Source organism: Loa loa (assembly GCF_000183805.2).
Source record: "Loa loa unplaced genomic scaffold supercont3.40, whole genome shotgun sequence".
NCBI lineage: Eukaryota > Metazoa > Nematoda > Chromadorea > Rhabditida > Onchocercidae > Loa > Loa loa.
In genome coordinates this window covers 156,096-174,579 of record NW_018108220.1, presented here as the reverse complement: position 1 = coordinate 174,579, position 18,484 = coordinate 156,096, and the positions used below count along the sequence as shown (strand labels likewise).

The 18,484-nt window shown below is 33.5% G+C and overlaps 1 protein-coding gene across 1 annotated transcript; it reads left to right on the top strand.

Annotated features, from left to right (window-relative positions):
• Positions 1–716: 716 nt before the first annotated feature.
• LOAG_17104 (hypothetical protein) lies at positions 717–17,999 on the top strand. The gene is made up of 11 exons (XM_020449764.1): positions 717–853; positions 1,093–1,234; positions 3,741–3,875; positions 4,159–4,233; positions 4,753–4,840; positions 12,435–12,663; positions 15,053–15,174; positions 15,515–15,628; positions 15,995–16,171; positions 16,628–16,748; positions 17,928–17,999. Exons 1-10 carry the CDS (start codon positions 733–735, stop codon positions 16,742–16,744), a joined length of 1,320 nt encoding a protein of 439 aa, XP_020306656.1. The 5' UTR covers positions 717–732; the 3' UTR covers positions 16,745–16,748; positions 17,928–17,999.
• Positions 18,000–18,484: the final 485 nt, after the last annotated feature.

The window sequence follows — 18,484 nt, the reverse complement described above, 5'->3', positions numbered from 1 at the left end:
CTGTCTAGCTACTCTGTTGCATCAGGTTTCCCATAAAAGCAGCAAGGAAAAAACAGTGGACCGAAGAATTGAAGTAAATTCCATGATAACCCTGTGCTAGTTCCCCATGTGACGGCTGGTATTGTATGGTCCGTCCATCTCCAAAACGGTGTTTTCTAACGTCACTGGACGTGGGGATTTTTTCTGTTTCAGGTTTTATGCGTGATTATTCGATTCTCTTGTGGGTTCATGGAGGTAGGAGGAATGAAATTTGAAACGTTTAAATCAATTAACACTCTTCTACCTATCCATTTTTTGCATAAATTGTCTTGAGAAAGAATCGGAATGAATGGAGATATTGACAAGCACGATGACTGTCCTCATTCAGATAAATTTTTCTGCCCAAAAAAAGTTAGTGGACAGAATAGTTATTCGAGCTCTTGAATTTAACATGTCCTTTACACTTTTCACCGCATTAAAGTGTTGATTGTTTTCCAAAACAAATTGCCCATAGCGAAATTGCTCTAGAACTTTCATCAGTGATTTGCTTGCGTAATTTTGCAAGAAGAAATAGCTGAGGACCTTTGAATTAATTCTTCCTAAAGACTGAAATTTAAACTGAAATTTATTTGGATCGGGAGCATCACTGTGGTCTTAACTCAGTAGTGCTTTCCTTCAATTTACCTTTTGACGTTTGATATGCCTTTCCATTTCTTTCATCTTGTTATATATATTTTTTCAAGTTACTTGCTTATGGAGATCCAGGCATCTGAACGAGACGATGACACGGCTATTGCAGAAATCGACTTAATTATGAACAAATTTGGAGCGCCACTGGAGGATGTATACAAATTGGCCGTATCTTTTTACCGAGGTATCCAGCAATATTGCAATACTTGAAACGACATTAATTGCCAGTGGTAGTAATATCTGTGGTAATATTGATAATATGGATAAGATTTTATTATTAATTAAGTGATTGGTCGCTGTAAGCATATTGCATGCGAGAACTTCTAAAATCTTTTTCAATATATCGTAAGTGGTGATATTTGGATATTGTCACATTGTCGCATTGGCAAAATTTAGCCTCCTTTTTTTCTTTTTTTTCTACAGAAAGAAAACAGAGTTGTGAGCTTATGGTACCATACGAGAAACGATTATTATTCATGGCATACTCGAAGCAGGTACGCCACGGTCCTTATGATGCAGCTGCAGATGATTCAGGATGGTTTGACCTCATTGGCAACGATAGAATGTAAGTGCGCTAGTAAATTTTTGAAGAAGTTTTAGTTGTTCTTAGGCACCGTTTCCACAGGTACCATTTGTGCCTGTTATACAAAACTTTTTACAGTAGTTTTACGACTATTTCCCGAAGCAGAATAGTCAAATATTTTCCTAGTAAGATATCCCAAAATCCAATGGGCAGCTGAAATCAGCACACCTAAGCATCGCATTTGTGAATGTGTTATATGCTTTATAATTACTGAGACTTAAGAATTAATTCAACGAGAGAACTCAGATTTTATACCGTCTGGTCTACAAAAAAAGAAAGAAAAAAAGGAAAAAAGCAAAGTTTTGCAAAACATCACAATGTCGTTTGTGTATTTTAATTTTATGCAAACATAAATTTAGAAATTTTGTTTTATCTTTTAGGAAGTATGACGGAATATTAGAAAGGGAGATAGTTCAGATAAATGATTGTTAAGTAGTAAAGATATATGCGATGAAGTTCCTGGGTGAAATTTCATTTTGCTATGCTTCACAAATCTAACATGTGTTCCTTGATTGAAATTTTATCTGACTTTCAGAACTGTTATTTTAAAAGCTTTATTGTTTTATTACACTATGTTCTGCTGATCAATATATTTGAAAGTTTAATTGAATTGCTTTTAAATATCATAGTAAAGAACATCGAATAGGAACAGCAAGCGTCTGCAACATAATACGTTGAAGATGTCCACAAAGTCATTCAAATTATTCCGTTTAATCTATTTTAATTTATTAAAGCTTGAAAACGCTGCAAACCGAATGCGCTATGGCTTTAAGCATCTTGAAACTCAGCCGCGGTATCTTTTCGAATTTTGGTACCACTTAGAATATATCGACGCTACCTTTCCCCATGCTGTATCATGGGGAAAGGTTATTATTCAAGCAGCTTTTGAAATAAAGATCTAAAAGAAGAATAAAACAGAAAAATAAAATACTTTGAGGCCGTATTTTTTTTAACTTATTAGAGCTGAAAAATATCCGTTCACAAGTTGATAGCATTAAATTCTCTGTCATTTTCTAGAATAGTTTATGACCACTCTTGTTTAATTTACTTCTTTTCTGCAACTTTTGAAGCTTACAGGCCGTCTATATCAAGAGATCTAAATATTTTTAATTCAAATAGAAACTCATTTTCAGCAGTACAGCCCTGGTTATTATCAGTAAATGGAATATCAGGTTTGTGGTATACCACTACCCGGGTGCTCTCTGTGTTAAAACTTTGGGGAGTTTTACTTTTATCTAAGAAAAACTAATCACTATAAAATTTACCAGGTACAGCCGTATTTTGCTCTTATCGACATTTTTAGTTTACTGAAAATTGCTTTTGGTTATATGAAAAAGTATGTTGAGTCTGCACAAAATTGCAGATATTCAAGCATTTATTCTAGTTATGGAACTGTTTTTCCATTACCGAACAAAAGTAATGAGATTTCTAATCCTAAAACTGATTTCAAACGATTGTTGAAAAGTTGATCGTATTGCGAGTTTTTTTAAAAAAATTTCCACCGAGCATTTCTTCGTTTTGTAGAATTTAGATTAGTTCCAACTTAACATTAGAATTCTGGAGGAAGTAAATCAGCTTTTGGGATCTTCACATTCTTTCTTTAAATCTTTTTTTCGAATATATCATTAGTCTCTGTTTGTATGATTTGTTACTGTATTGAGCGTTCTTCTTTTGATGTCTCCCTTAATATAAGTATTATCACATTCTTCGTGTACTTTTCGCCTACTTTCTCCTACATCCAAAATTTGAAGAATTTGTTAGTCGTTGCTTTTCGCCAATTTCAATTTGTTTCCAAATAGCTTCAAAATGGTTCACAATCCCATCAAGACAAGAAAGTCGGCCCATCATAACTCATCTAAAAAGCAGTCACAAGCTAAAGATTTGCTCTTACCCAACCTTTAGAAACATTCGCATCATTTATAGGCATGTTAAACATCCAGTCCTCTCCCTAATTCTCTATATTGGTTCATTATTGTCAGATCACATTATGTCTTCCTTCCCACAAATTATTTTTACATATATATAAAGCTTTTTTTAAAGAATGCTTCAGTTAATTCACTTGCTAACAGTTAAATTCTCAGTTTTCTTCAAGAAATTTATCAAATGGAAATTTTGCAGATAGATGGTGTTGGCCCTATACACACCGAAAAAATTATGAATTTCTATGATCTCGAAATCAAAATATTACGATCTCATTAATGATATTGCCACTTTCTCTATTTTTTATGTGTTGGAATAATGTATATCTCTTTTTGTGTTTTTGTCAGAAAATTACATTTTTTTAAAAAATACGTAGCAGTTACCGTTTAGTTTTGTTAAAACAAACACACAACGCACAGCAACAAATACACAGCACTATTCAGTTTTTGTTTTTTGGAATAATTGCTTGTTTGTTAAGTGAACTTATTTCAGGGATGTTGATGTTCCCAATGATTACACGTTATAATTGTTTGTAGTGACTATTCACTTATTAGATCTTGTACTTCAGGAAAGCTTGGAAAGACTTGGGTAACTTAAGTGCTTCGGATGCAATGTCAGCATTCATCACACTACTCGATGTTGTCTGTCCACCATTTCGTGATTTTGTCAGTGAACATTTACAGTCACAAACGAATCTCAGAAGGTAACTCTATTTCCTGATTTCTGTATTTTTCAAGTTGTTGGAATCTATCATGCACATATCGAGGAAAATATACAAGCTGTTAATACTTTGAGAATCCTGTTTTTGGAACTACGCTTGTTAAAGTTTTACTTCTCATTTAATGAAAAAATGAGGAACATAGAATTTTAACAAGCCTAGTTCATAAAGGATCGTCGACAAAAGATCTTTGCTTTATTTAACAGATGATTTTTAGTCGGTTATTTTGTTTTTTTCAATAATATCATTAAAAGTTATCCGCTTGCAGTGAACACCAACAAAATAATGTTCAATCTGATGCTTCTCAAGCAATGAATGATATGGAAAAATTTGAAGCACAGCGGCATGATTTTTATTTGACTTACTTTGCTATTGATTTTATTATACACAAGTACTACTACGCTTCAACTGACCGTTATATCCACAGTGTAGAAAAGCTTAGTTCTCTGACTATATCGCAAAAAAATTTCGCGTCTTAGGCACCTAAAATTTCACCTCCGAATAATCCATGCTTCACTGAATTTGAAATTAACTTGTTTCGAGCTAGGTGTGCCTAAGATGGGCAGGAATGGAATGAGATTTCTTGTGATCGAAATTCATTTGTATGTGAACCAGTAACATTTGATCCGGATTAGTAGTCTTTATCATGAATGATTTTCTTTATCATTTAATATGTCATTTATCATTTAATATGGTTTCACTCTGTTTGTAACGATTCTTGAGCTTGTGTTGGTTAGTTCCTTGAATTTTGGAATATCAAATCTAGTACAATTTTAGTTTCATTCTCACTAGCGTTTTCGTAGCGTCCTTTGTTTTATATCATTGCTAATCCCTAAGCGATTCAGCATGCTGTGTTTTGCAGACAGCAAATTCAAGAAGCTCTCAACCGTCAAACATATCATCAGTTTCGGGCATACGCTCAACAACAATTTGTAGGCGACCTTATCCAGGTTGGAACTACTTCATTTATGCTAATTTTGCACCATTCGAAATCTCCATCAATTCTTTATATTCCACAACACATTATAGTGATTGGATTGCATTTGTCTTTACCGTCCGTAGTTCAGATATATTCAGATGTGTTCAGCATTCGAATTCTCTAAGTTCTAGGTGCAAAGGACTTATCTTTAGCCAGTTTTCTTTGTAGATATTAGCAGGGATTCGTGTTCTGTATGAAATAGATTTAGGAAATTTAGATCAGACAATTTTTTTCTTTTCTGACATACAACAAACCAAATAATAAAAATCACGACTGAAATACCCGCATACTGAAATTTAGAAAATATATTGAAACATGATTATCAGCTGATTATCAAAACAGCAAAAACATTAGTACCAGTTGCGGATGTTACAACGCTTTGCCATTATTTGCAGTTTTTCACTATACCGTTGAGAAATTTACTATGAAACTAAGCAGTGAAGGAATAAATAATATTATAGAAATACGTATTGCCCCAATTCCAGGATGAATGATTTTTCAGCATGTAAGATGCAACTGATACATCAATTGATGGATAAATGCATTACGTAAAAACATGACTTTCTGAATGCGTTTTCGATACGAGAGCTTGGCCTATAAATACTCAGTAAATAATTGAATAAGCAAAGTCAGAATATTTCAAAGAAATGGGGAAGTAAAAAAAACTAAGGAAGTCGGACAATTGTTTAACTTTTAAAAATTGCGAACTTTTTGACGGTCTGCTTACCTGGAATGATTTGAAGATGAAAACTCACATCTAGATATAAAAATCCTGGGAAGTCTAATATGATTGAAACTTAGCTGTCCACTTGGAATTTCAGTTAAATTATTCTAAATTATCCGGGAAACTTCATGTTTATATTTCCTGGATACTTTAATCTTGAAGCAGTTGAATAGATTTAGATATCTCCGTGCTTTTACTTGACTGTTTAAAGTGTACACAAAGAGTATCTGATTAAGTTTAGTTCAATAAGCTGATCAGGTCGCTCACATGAGATTCGATTCGGAACGAAACGCTTGTTTTGAATATATAAATTGTTAACTGAAAAAAATATTTGAACAACAATAAATGCATTGGTTGAGTAATTCTTGTTGTTCATTTTGATGCTTTTAGTAGTAAGTATTAGCCTTAACTTGATACTTAAAAAAAATAGCTGTTTATTAATCCTTGCAGATCATGGCTTAGCTTAACATTTCCCTTTCTTCGTATGGTTTTTTTGAAATTTATGAAGTGATCACTGAGGCTTTATCTGCAGATTTTCCGTCATCTTAGAGTTCTTATTAAACTTAATTAAAATGAACACAGAATGACTACTTACTAGGTCATCAGAAGTACGAGGCTCTATCTCGTTTTCCTTATCCCCATTTCTATAGTTTGCTTCACTTTCTCTTTTCTTTAGTTTAAGTCCATTGTGAATTGATAGTATCGCCATATCGTCAATGTTTCTATTATGGCTAATATCGAGCTCTCGTAGTTTTGTGATATTTTTCATGAGTGCAAGAGCCGCTACACCTTTGCTGTAACAAATGGAGAAATTAGGTCTTTGAAAGGAAGCAACCACAGTCTTTAACATTCAGATTCTAATTAACTTAATGTTTGCATAGAATTTACATGAGGTTAGAGACACCCTTGGTTTATTTGTGTGGTAAGAACCTTTTCATGATGGAAAATAACAATTTTTTTAGTCCAATGAAATTCACGGTAAACCTGGTAATGCAAGCACATCCTTGAACAGAAATCGTTTCAACGGCGTACTGAATTGAAGCTAACGAGTAAAGCACTTCATCAGTTATCCCATCGCAGCTTATGAGTGCAATCTGGATTTCATAATATTTGAATAAGTTTTCAATCAAATTGACAATTTCAGATAAGAGCAAACAACAGGGAAAATCCTTTTTTCTTCTTTTTTTCTTTTTCATAACAATCAGTTGCAAGGAATTAAGAAGATAGGCTTAATGGCTAACATTGTTCAGTGTGCAATGTCTGATCATGGTTATTATGGAGCTACTGGTGATATTGAAACACTTGTTGAGTGTCACTGAGCGTAGTCTCTTGTGTGCAGCTAGTGGAATTAGTTCCTCATCGGAGAGATGAGGTGAATGGCCAATACTTAATGAATCTAGCAGACGGCATTGTGATAAAGAAGAGTAATCAAACACTTTCGAACAACTTATAACCGATAGCGATCGCAAGTTCACAAGTCCTTCTAGTATTAATCGTAGACTTTGCCCTGTCAAGGCAACGCAGTTCTGAAATTGATTCCTTTATTTAAAATTAAAATTGAATCGAATTAAATGTGGATTGCTCTTTACCATTCTTCCATAGAAAAAACTTGAACTTCTTCCTGTATATACCCTGTGTGAAGAGTTTGTAGTGCTGGCAGATTATAATCCTGGCTTAATATTTAATTTTTAGTTTTGTTTCATATTTTCAATGCACAACTTCCATATACTTATTCGTTTCTTGGTACTTCAGGAAACTCTGTAATCGAGAAATTACTATGGTCTGATTAATATTTTTTAAAAGAGAATTTGAGAACTCTTCCTTTTTGTTGAGATAGTTCTCTAAAGTCATTGTAAAATTACCTTGAGAAAGGAACAATTCATTGTACTTAATGCATATCATTATTCTGTAATTTGTTCTGTTAGCTGACGGCTATGGCAGGGTGCAAAAGCATTATTTACCTGAATATGTAGGTTTTGAATAGTATTGCAAAAGGCTAATGGTTCCATTGGAAGAATTTGAGCTTCTTTCTGTATATACCCTATGTGAAGAGATTGTAGTGCTGGTAGACCACTGATATATGATAAAGTCATGTCATCTGTTACTGATAGCGGACTTAGTTCTAGTTCAGTCAGGTTTGGATGTAGAGCGAGAAATGCGTTTAAAATTTCTGCTGGAAGTGAAGTGGTCCCACTGATCTCAATGCTCCTGCAAGTTTTCACTTCATTTATCGTAATTTTGAAATTTAGAATCGAAGACAGTTGAGAATTCTCTCTGAATAGCTAGGAGAAAACGTACTTGAGGCAAGGAGGAAGTTCGTGAAGTTTGTTCAGTTTAAACGAAGCTCGTCTGAGGTTGATTTTATTCAGTTTTTTCATTCGTTGAAAGAAGTCTTGCACCTAAAAACATCTTCGAAAATTACTGACTGCAAGTTATATATGTATGAAAATAGAACGGATAGATGCAGCAATAATTGTACTCTCTTCATACGGATATTTCTTTTCAGTTTCAATTGTTCAAATTGATTATCTTAATTAGTATGAACTTAAGAAGTGGAAGCGAAAACAGACTTGTAAGCCATGGAAATTCAAATCCTTAGCAAAAAAACCTGATCCTCCTTTGCTCCAATCTTCATGTCAATTTTTTACAAATAATGCGTAAAACCTTATCGCCGTCATCTTTATTCACCCAGCTAGTCTCTTCCAATGAAAATGTTTCCAGATTCTCGCCAATCCTCTCCAATAGGATAGATATATCAGCATCCAGAATAATACAGCCAAGGTCAAGTTCTGTTAGACGAGTGCAATGGCTAAATTAGGAAACAGCATGAAAATATCGAATAACGATCTCCAGATTGAATTTAGATGAAAAATGCGCATTTTTATTCCCTTTAAAAATTAAACGAACTCAGCAATAGCGTCAATAATAGGCTGTGAGATTTTAAGCCATCGTTGGCCAAAACTGATCATCCGAACATAGCGCCCGCAACGTCTTACCACTCCAATAACCGTTGGCGCGAATGAGATGAACTCCTGAAGGAAAATCTGAAGATTAGAGTAAATGGAACTTATGAGTTTTGCGGAAAAATCAAGGACAGTAAAATATATGTGTGATTTATCCGATTGCACTTTTGTGTCTGCGAGCAAATGCATCGCGAGGTCTTGTTCCATTGTGTTTCATTATCATGATTTAATTTTTGGTTTGATTTAACAGTAATACTTCTAAATTCAAAGAATGTATGAATGAGTTTTTCGGGCAAAAGATTAAAAAATGCAAGAGTTGTAAAAGACGAGGGTAGGGTCAGCAAAGAAAATAATGCTTTGTTGCCTGTTGACGATGGGAAGCCTCAGTCCATTTTCATCGATTCTTCACAGCTGAAGAACTCGGAAGTCCAAGCCAAAGTTTTTTGATCGAATGTATATTTATGTTGTGGAGGACTGTTATTTCCTCAAATTCTGTTATATCTCATATCCTCAAGTTCATTTGATTCTTGGGAGAATTAAGAAGAGGATAGTTTAGGATAGACTGAAGATACCTGCTGGAAATAGCCGCTGGAATCATTTGCTAAAAAGTCGGCCATATTCAATTCTTTAACGTTCGCGTAACTTGCTTGCTTCTGCAAAGTACTGATCGGATTGTTTGCATAATATTTGTTTTGCATTCAGTAGCACTAGACAAAAAAACAACCCTTGAAGTTGATGAGGTTGGTTTTTAGTCTTTCGTAGACAATTGGATCAATATACTCAAGACGTTTGCTTTGAATGTTAAATTAGCAAGTGCTCAGTTTGCATCCTGTTATATAACCCTGAGAGTAGTTTGATGCGGGAGCAGAGTATTTTGATATTCATGCCATTTCATATTTTATTAGTAATTTAATGTATATCTGTACTGGTGGAAAGTTTACTTGCTCAACTACAATCGATATAAAGTTGCGTTAAGCGGAAAACATTATTTCCTGTAGTATTTAGTGATTTGTACAGCAGTTAAGCATTTTTTTTATCCATCGATTTAAATATCTTTTATATCAAAAATATGCTATATTCATTTGCATAATTTGCCTAGAAAACCTATTCTTGTTTATTGGACAAATCTCCTAGTCAGCCGTTCTTGGCAATTCAGAGAAGGTGTTTATCTACAATTTTTTACGTAGATAAGACGGTCGAAAATTTTTTCATTCTTGTAATTAAAATGCCTGTCTGGTTCTCTTTTATACTTCAGTGTCTGTCTCCTCGAAAAGAAACTGGCGGTAGTAAATAATAAACTGATTTTAAATGGACCTGTAGTATTTTGAACCACTTATGACATACGACCTCAAGGCGTACGCGATCAATGAAATCCAACTTTTGAAATATGGATATGAGACAGTCCTCATGCAGTTTGTCGATCATCGTTTCTTTTCCTGAAAAATAATCTCTACTCTTCAAATATAACATTGATCATCAGTCGCGGCTTTTTGATTAGATATTTTATCCTTTTTTTATTTTCCCGCTTATCTATCTTACTGTTAACAACTAAAATACATGATGGTCCAAAATTAACATTTCGAATTTGTCCGCAACATTAATAAACTTGAAAATGCTTCTTATTCAAAGTATTAAGTTGCCTAACTCCCGCCTGTTTATTCTTTTACAAGCTTTCTTGTTTTTAAATGAGCTACATTAAGTAATAATCCAAGTTACAAGTTCGGGAATTGTTCCGTCCAATAAGTTCTACAAGCATTATTTGATGACATGGAAAAGTGCATTGCATACTGACAATTGAATATGATTTTTCTATTTCAGTGTCTTATGAAGGCTTTGGAATTATGCAAATTTTTGTGGTATTTTCGAGCAACATTGAAAAACTTGCGTATTTCTGCCAATTTTTTTCATGACTAAACATTCATCTATGCGGCTTCTTTTTTGGCAGCTGTAAGACGGGAAGTAAATAGGTGAAAGCGGAGTAATATTATGTTGGTCGAATGGAAATGGATTTGGCATCTGATACTATGCTATATAAAATTGAATATACTTCAAAGTCCACTATAACCACAAATTTTGTCTTTTAAGCTTCAGGAAGCAGATTAGCAATGTATCCGTAATAGAATTCGTACGAACCAATTTTGAACAAAAAAGTGTAAACGAAATGGAGGATTACCAACTGCCGAAGTCGTTGATAGAGTTGAGGTAGAGGTTGATTTTGATGAGAATGAGATGTGGAGAATGGTTTGGGGATGAAACTAACAGATTAAGCTTGCCTGACGTTTGTTCGGCTTAACTTGAAGCAGTCATAGGTACTGACGTGGCTGCTGCTGCTGCTCTTACTGCCACTACTGCTGCTATATTGCTGCTACGACTACTAGTATTGTTGCTACTGCTACTGCTAGTGCTACTGCTGGTGATGGCAATGATGAGTGACGTTTTTTGCGTTCTCTTCGTTTTTTTTTGAAAAGTTCAGATTGATTATGCTTTGGATGACTCTTCATTTTGTACTTATATCATACTAAACAGGCATTATATTTGGGAACACCAAAGGATGATGTTGGAAAGAGATAAAGATCAGATGAGATGGACACTTGTAGAGAGTGTAGTGAATAATTCAGGGATAATTAATCTGCTTTATCAATAGCGTAGTTACTTGTTGATGCAAATTTTTATTTGGAAACTACTGTTCTGGGAGTGTAAAATGATAATCTTGGAATTTCCAAGCTGATTAATATATGGTTGGTTCGAATGAAGATGTGGGAGTGTTGAGGATCGGTTAGGGTCTCTAACCATATTGTAAAGATATCCACATTACGTCGTTCCTCAATTATGCAGCTTAAGGCTGCTGTAAAAGTGCATGTTTTTAGAGTTAATTCGTCATAATTATAAAGAAAATGTTCAAGTAAGAGTTAATGCACCACTCTTCATTTTTTTTTTTGAAAAATAATAAATTTCAGTCGGAAATAGAGCCTTATTTAGTTTAAACTTTATTTAGCCATTTGTAACCTGTATAGAGAATCCAGCTACCTTTTATTTCTTATTTTAATTCCTTTTATTTTCTTAAATGACGGTGCTGAGTTTCGAAATACTAATATGCATTCCTTGAGGGAAATAGCTATTTATCCTTACTTTTGACTGAAGGATCTGTTTCAAGATAAACAGTACATGACAGTCCAAAAATAAAAGAAATTACCTCAAGCATTAATTTTCTTGTTGAAGTCAGCTGTTTTTCATTTGCAGTCTCTTCTTTTCTCATTTTTCATTTTTCATTTCCAGTAGCTTCTCATAAGTCAAGGTAAAAAAATGATTTCTGTTGTTTAACAATTTCAAAAATCAAACGAAGTCCGGGAATTATTGATCTCTAATAGATAAAAATGCATATTTATTCCCGAATAAGGGAGAAATTCTGGGATAGCTCCTGTAAATAATTTCAATTGTGGAATATAGATAAAAAATTGAAATTCAAGGGAATTTAAAAATGAAGGTGGTAACGGATATCCTTAAAAAAGTCAATTACACAACAATGGAAGCAGCTGTACATTCTTGTACTCTGGAAAGTTGTTTTTATTGTATTCGCACCAATGGGCAAAGTTTCTTTATAAGTGCAAAGTTAAACAATTTAGACGAATTCAACAATAAATGCAGTTTCCTCTTTTTTGAATGCAAAATATCAACTATATTTTTAGCCTGTCACCGCAAAAACATTTGCATTTTAAAATGATTCACCGAATGGCAGTAATACTGAGCATTCAGCTTTCTGGGAAGTTCTTATCTTTTAAGCTTTTGCAGTAAGAATGAACATTGAAAGATGTAAAAAAAAATGATGCAGTTCTTCAGAACTGCTTAGTATGGAAAATTGGTTATAAATACTGTTACAGCAGGAGGCATTGATCAAACAACTCCAGGAGCAGCACTATCAACAGTACATGGCTCAAATATATGCACAACAAGCTAAAGTAGTTGGCGCATCTCCGGAGAGCGGACTTACTTCAGCGAAAAATTTGGATGGGGAAGATAGCGCGCAGAATAAAGCTGATAGTGAAGGGAAGCGAAATCCAAATCAGAATTCGGATGTTTCCGATGAGGAAGCTGGCGAGGATTTACCTTGTTAGTTCATTTTTCCTTCCATTCTTCTAAGTTTCAGGATTTTGGTGAAAATAATCAGCAAATCAAGTTATCGGCTACTAGGTAAACTGTTAGTTGTGCCAAGAAAAAAGCATCAATGTTAGAAACAGACCTATTTTAAACAACTCATTATTTTCAAAGAAAGACCATTTGTTAAGTGAAGATCTGGGGAAGAAGAGCTATTTATTTTGTTAAGTAGTTACGTTCTAGTCTAAAATTTTCTTGAAACATTCGTTATGCTGTCTTCTACAATATTAATGTAATTATATTATTTTTCCCAATTAGTCGTCCATTTTCACTACTGATGGCAAACTTCAAACTGCTTGAGCCATTGGGATTTTTTCGAGTGCACCTTTTTGTGGATTTTTCCACTTCATGTAGTTGGATTTATATTAATTAAAACTTAGGTGGAATGATAATAAAATCTTGGGGAAGAAAAGGTCAGGAGAGGATGAAGGAAATGGCGCAAGTTTGCATTTTCCTTTCTGTAGTTATATTTATGCTTGATCAGATTTTCTTCCCTCTTGTTTCTTTTTTGAATTTTCTCTTTTCTTTTATACTTTACTATTTTTGTTTTTTTTTCTTGGTTGAGGTGTGTTCACTTCATTACCAAATAGGCTTCTTCTGTCACTCTAAGCTACTTTCTTGTTTACCATCGGTGCTGGTCATCTTTTCTTGTTATTCATCTTTTTAAAAATGTTCTATCTAATTTTTACTATGGTCTTATTATGGAGATTTGTCTGAAAAATTTTTGCAGTATTTACTAGTTTTAAAAATTTTATATAAAAGACTCAAAAACAAACATATCTAAATGATAAGAGGCGTACTGTTTATTGTATTTCTCGTTTTATGTCTTTAATCACAAGAAAATTGAGCTAGTTTGGGAAAGCGTTTTATTGTGGAGGAATTAATGGATTATACTCTGCCTACATGGACAATAAATTCCGCAAGTAAGGTAGCTCATTTCTTGTAATGTCATTTTCGGACAAGTTATTTGGGATCAAGCAACAAAGTACTGCCAGTTATTCTGATTAGAAAAAAGGAAATTCACAACCTGTGTACATTTTGCTGACTTCAATAAATAGTTTTAAGGAATAAAAATAATTGGAAAGTAAAGTAAAACAGAATTCCAAAGTTTAAATTGACTGGAGCAAGACGTTGAAAAGAACGTTTAAGGAGAAATGGGCCATAATAAGGCAGTGTTAATGCATTTCATTATTTGGAACGAACGGTGCTTACAAACACTATCAGCAAGTGGTGTATATCAAGGCCGTGATACACAGTGCATGAACCATGCATGAACCAATTTGGAATTCCTTCGTTTCTTTCTTCAGCTGGAAATTATTCTTGGAGCAAAAAGTTCTCAAGAATATTAACGAAAAAAATACTTAGGATGAAGCGATATATTGTTTATGGGAATATATGTTGCCTGGAAGAGATAGATTCGGTTTCTGCTCCGATTTACTTGCTATTGAGAAGGTTGAGTTGCTGAGTCGAGAATATTCATTAACTTCGTAGAAGTGAAAGTTAATCACAACTCGTGTATTTTGCTTGATTTTAGTACAGCAACCGAAAATAGATCTTTCCCCAAAAATGTCCAGTTGACTAAGCGATAGTGTACAAAATTAACCACAACAAAAAGTGGAATTTCGTAGAAGATACAAGTTAATTAATGACACTGGCGAAAGTGGTCGAGAGGTTAATTTTCCGTAATTCATCAGATGAGCAGAAGACTCAATTGTGTTGCTGATGTTTAACTTCCTTTGTTTTTAGGTCAACAAACATTTCCGTTCCTTTTTTCTTTTTTTTGAGCATCGGTCTCGTCCATAATGAGTTTTGCTATGTTTCACATGCATGGCGCCTTCCCATGACTCATATCAACGAGCAAAAGAATGAAGAGAAATAAGAATGATAAACAGGAAAGTTCATATAAAAATACAAATAATGATTTAAATGATATATTGCCTAAAGAATGTCTTTGGAATGCGATTTACCTTATCGACCTTTTTTTGCTGTTTGTGCTTAAGTATGCTTATGTGCATCACATTAGGAAAATGTTTATGCTTCCTGCAGTCCCTCTAGGCCATTCATAATGACGATTTATTAAAGCTCTAAGGCTAAGGTTTTTCAAGGGTCCTCTTATGAATTGTATTTACTGGATGGTCGTAATTGCAGCTATGTTATAGATCATTTTTCAACACTATGGATCTTTCGTTGGGTTCATGATGTAACTCTTCGTTTCAAGCTTGAATTGATTTCTCTGTGTCAATGGAAGGAATTGTAGTATTGTGATTATTGGATTAGATAGCAAGAATTGCTATAGTAAAAGCTTAACGTATAGTATTTACATTTTAATTGTTTAATTTTCCAGCGAATCCTGTGATAGCACCAGCATCAATGTGGAATCGCCAAGATATTGTGGAATTCAAGACTGCAATCCGGAAAGAAGGTAGTGAGAGCATCATCAAAGTTGGACATGGTGAAACAGTAACGGTGAGTTTTGCATTTTAGAATTTCGGGTAGCTTGTAAGAAGTTTCATTTATTTCCAGAACGATTTATTCGTCATTTTACTTTTGGGAAAAAGGATTGAGCAGCATATGGAGGAGAAGATAATCATTCGTGCCATACAGAATTAATAAGACGAGTGGTTTCATAAGACGAGTCCAATATACTTTGAAAGAAGTATATTGGATGATATAAAAAATAAATTTCGATAGGCTGTATGGTGCTGTTTATGTAAATAAGTTTTGGATGTTCTTTCATATCTCAATAATGAACTTTCAAATGAAACCGGAATCAAAGACTCAGCACTTACAGTTCATACTGATGCAGGTCCGTGTACCAACTCATGAGGAGGGCAGTTGTTTGTTTTGGGAATTTGCAACCGACCATTATGATATTGGTTTTGGTGTCTTTTTTGAATGGACAATTTCTCAAACAAATCATGTGAGAATTTTTAAAATTTAAGCTTGTTAACTTTATTACTTATTTACTCTAGAATGATTCAGATATTTAAAGGTAGCTTAGCTACTGGAACATCGATTCGTGATATTTTTACATGGGAGTAAGGCAGTTCATTGTTATGAGGTTTTATGTGTGAGTCAAAAATATAAGTAAAAGTGTCATTACTGGGTTTGCTAAAAAATAAAAATAGAAATTTTGATCTGATTCATTGCTACTGAACAGGATCATGCAAACATTTATTATGTGGAAGCACATGTTTTGTAGCGGTTATTACCTTTATTATTGATCACATCTTTTCAAATCCAATCCTTACTTTTAAAACCATATAATTTTTATGTGCCAGTTAAGGTCTCCGTTCATGTATCGGAATCGTCCGATGAAGAAGCGGACGAAGACTTTTTACAAGTAGAACTGAGGACTAGTGACGTGGAAAGCGGTAGTTCTGTAAGGGAGAAGCAGATGGGCCAGAGCAAACCACATGTCGATGAAATTGTCCCCATTTATCGACGTGATTGTCATGAAGAGGTTCAAATTATTTTCATTAAGATTTGAGATGAAAGAATGAAAGTATGATGAATGAATTCTGTACTTGAATGCGTTCGATTTGCCTACTAAAATTCAAATTTTCAAAATTTTACCTCTTCATGAGAAATTTCAGTTTGGTTGCATAATGCTGATTTAATAAAATATGTACTGTTTCGTCTCATAGCTTCACAGATCCATTCTGACTTTTGACTCCTGGTGATATCTGCAACGTACATTTCCTGATTGTTTAATAAGAATCGACTTGCTTGATCAAACTCATCATTTTTTTAGATGATTGGAATATGAATTTTCTTTAAATCCCTACAAATATATTCCGTTGATAAATGGTCATTAATTGATTGGAGATGAAGCACAAATTTTATAGTAATTTTCTAGTTGACGCCTGATCCTTTTTACTCGCAAATTTTCAGTTGTAATTCATAATTTTTCTTTAAGGTGTACGCTGGTAGTCACGTATATCCAGGACAAGGTGTATACTTGTTGAAGTTTGACAATTCATATTCTTTGTGGCGGTCCAAAACGTTGTATTATCGAGTGTATTACAGTAATTGACCAGGTTTCGTCAATATTAGTATTACTATCAGTAAATTATCAAGAATAATTAAACAGTTTCACATTATGTTTCTAACTGATTGTCTAGTGAAGAGCTAAATCTGTAGAAAACTTTTCCATTATTAAAATATTATGAAATAGACACATAAATTGTATACCCCTATTGTATTATGTTCCAATAATTCATCCGTATACTCTCAAGTTGATTTTTCAACCTTAAGAACTTAAGAAATTCATTGATTTCATTCCAGATTTGTTGATTCCTTTAAGAAATGTTTCGTGATGTTGCTATGACATCTAATACTTCGGAAAATTTAGTGTAGTTTGTTTGGAAACATAGAGTTTGAAAGTAGAGATAAAAAGATCTAGAGAACATGGTCATAAAATGACTTTGTAGTTACATTCGCATTATGCAGTCCACATTCTTTCTGCATCGTTGTTCTTGCCGCATTGCTTCCACAATTGATTGAACTTCCACAGTTTAATTCAGCAGTTATCTTTAGCAGACTATATATCGTATAATTTCGTGTAAGTGTAGATTTTTGTACTAGCATATTTTTTTTTAGATGTTACTGATATTCGTTATTTTAGCGAGCATGCCCTGCCTAAGAATGTTACAGATCGTTTTGTCTGTTTTTTTTCTTGGATTTGAAAAATCCAATAAATTTTTAAGCTTTTTAATTTTTAATTTTTAAGCTTTTTAATTTTTAAGCTTTATTTTTAGAAATATGGCCCTTTTATGGAAGTGGACTTTTTAAAATAAATTAAATTAGAAGATTAAGATGAATTAAATTAAAAACATTTGAAATATTCCTACTTAGGGGAATGAGCATTGCTAGTTGTTTGAGAATAATACATTGGATGTTCACTTAGAAAAAATTTGCTAAAAATTCTTTGTTTTTCACACGCAGCAATGCTGGCTGTCGTTTGAAGAATACATAATTTGTTAAGCTTCATATCTCAGAACGCCACTCTTTCTGCATCCCAGGTCTTAGAAAATTCTTCCATTTATACTCAAGGAATGAGTGGTTGGGTATCTAATAAAGAAGTCATTGAAATGTTGATTCTTGTATGACTGAGGCAGTCATCTTCAAGAGCAGTCAGCTTCAAGGTAATCATCATATTGAACTCAGTTTTAATTTTTAATAAAAATTCTTTTTGGATCAAAGGCTCTTTTTTCCAGGAGATTCACGATTTCTGAGAAACGTTACGTTGAATGATGAGCAGTTCATTTATTCGTATGAAAGCCATATCGACATCATCTTATTCTTTGTTGGTGTTATCATTTATTTTTAGTATTTTTTGGAAGTATGTTTTCATTTTCTTTTTCTGTACTGAATTATAATTGTAGCACTTTTAAAAATAACTGCAAAAATTGTTTGTTTCATAACTGCAGTAAAAGTGGTCAGAGATATAGTCGAAAAGAAAGTAATTCAGACAATAAATATGACGATTTAGAGTTTAGATGTCTTAATTTAATCGCATTGCTATGCGGTTATTTCTGTTGTATTTGTTGCACAGTAAAGCATCAGATAGGCATCTTTGTCATGGACTTCGTGGAGACAATCGTGGCGAGATTTAATTGTTTTATGGAATTATTAGTTGTACATATAATCAAAAATTCATAACAGCAGATGAAGAATATCTTTCGAACTTTGACTGCTGATGCGAGCAAAAAAACGGAAAAATTGGTTTCTATCAGTAAATGTATTTCAGTTATTACTGTAATTAATATTTATT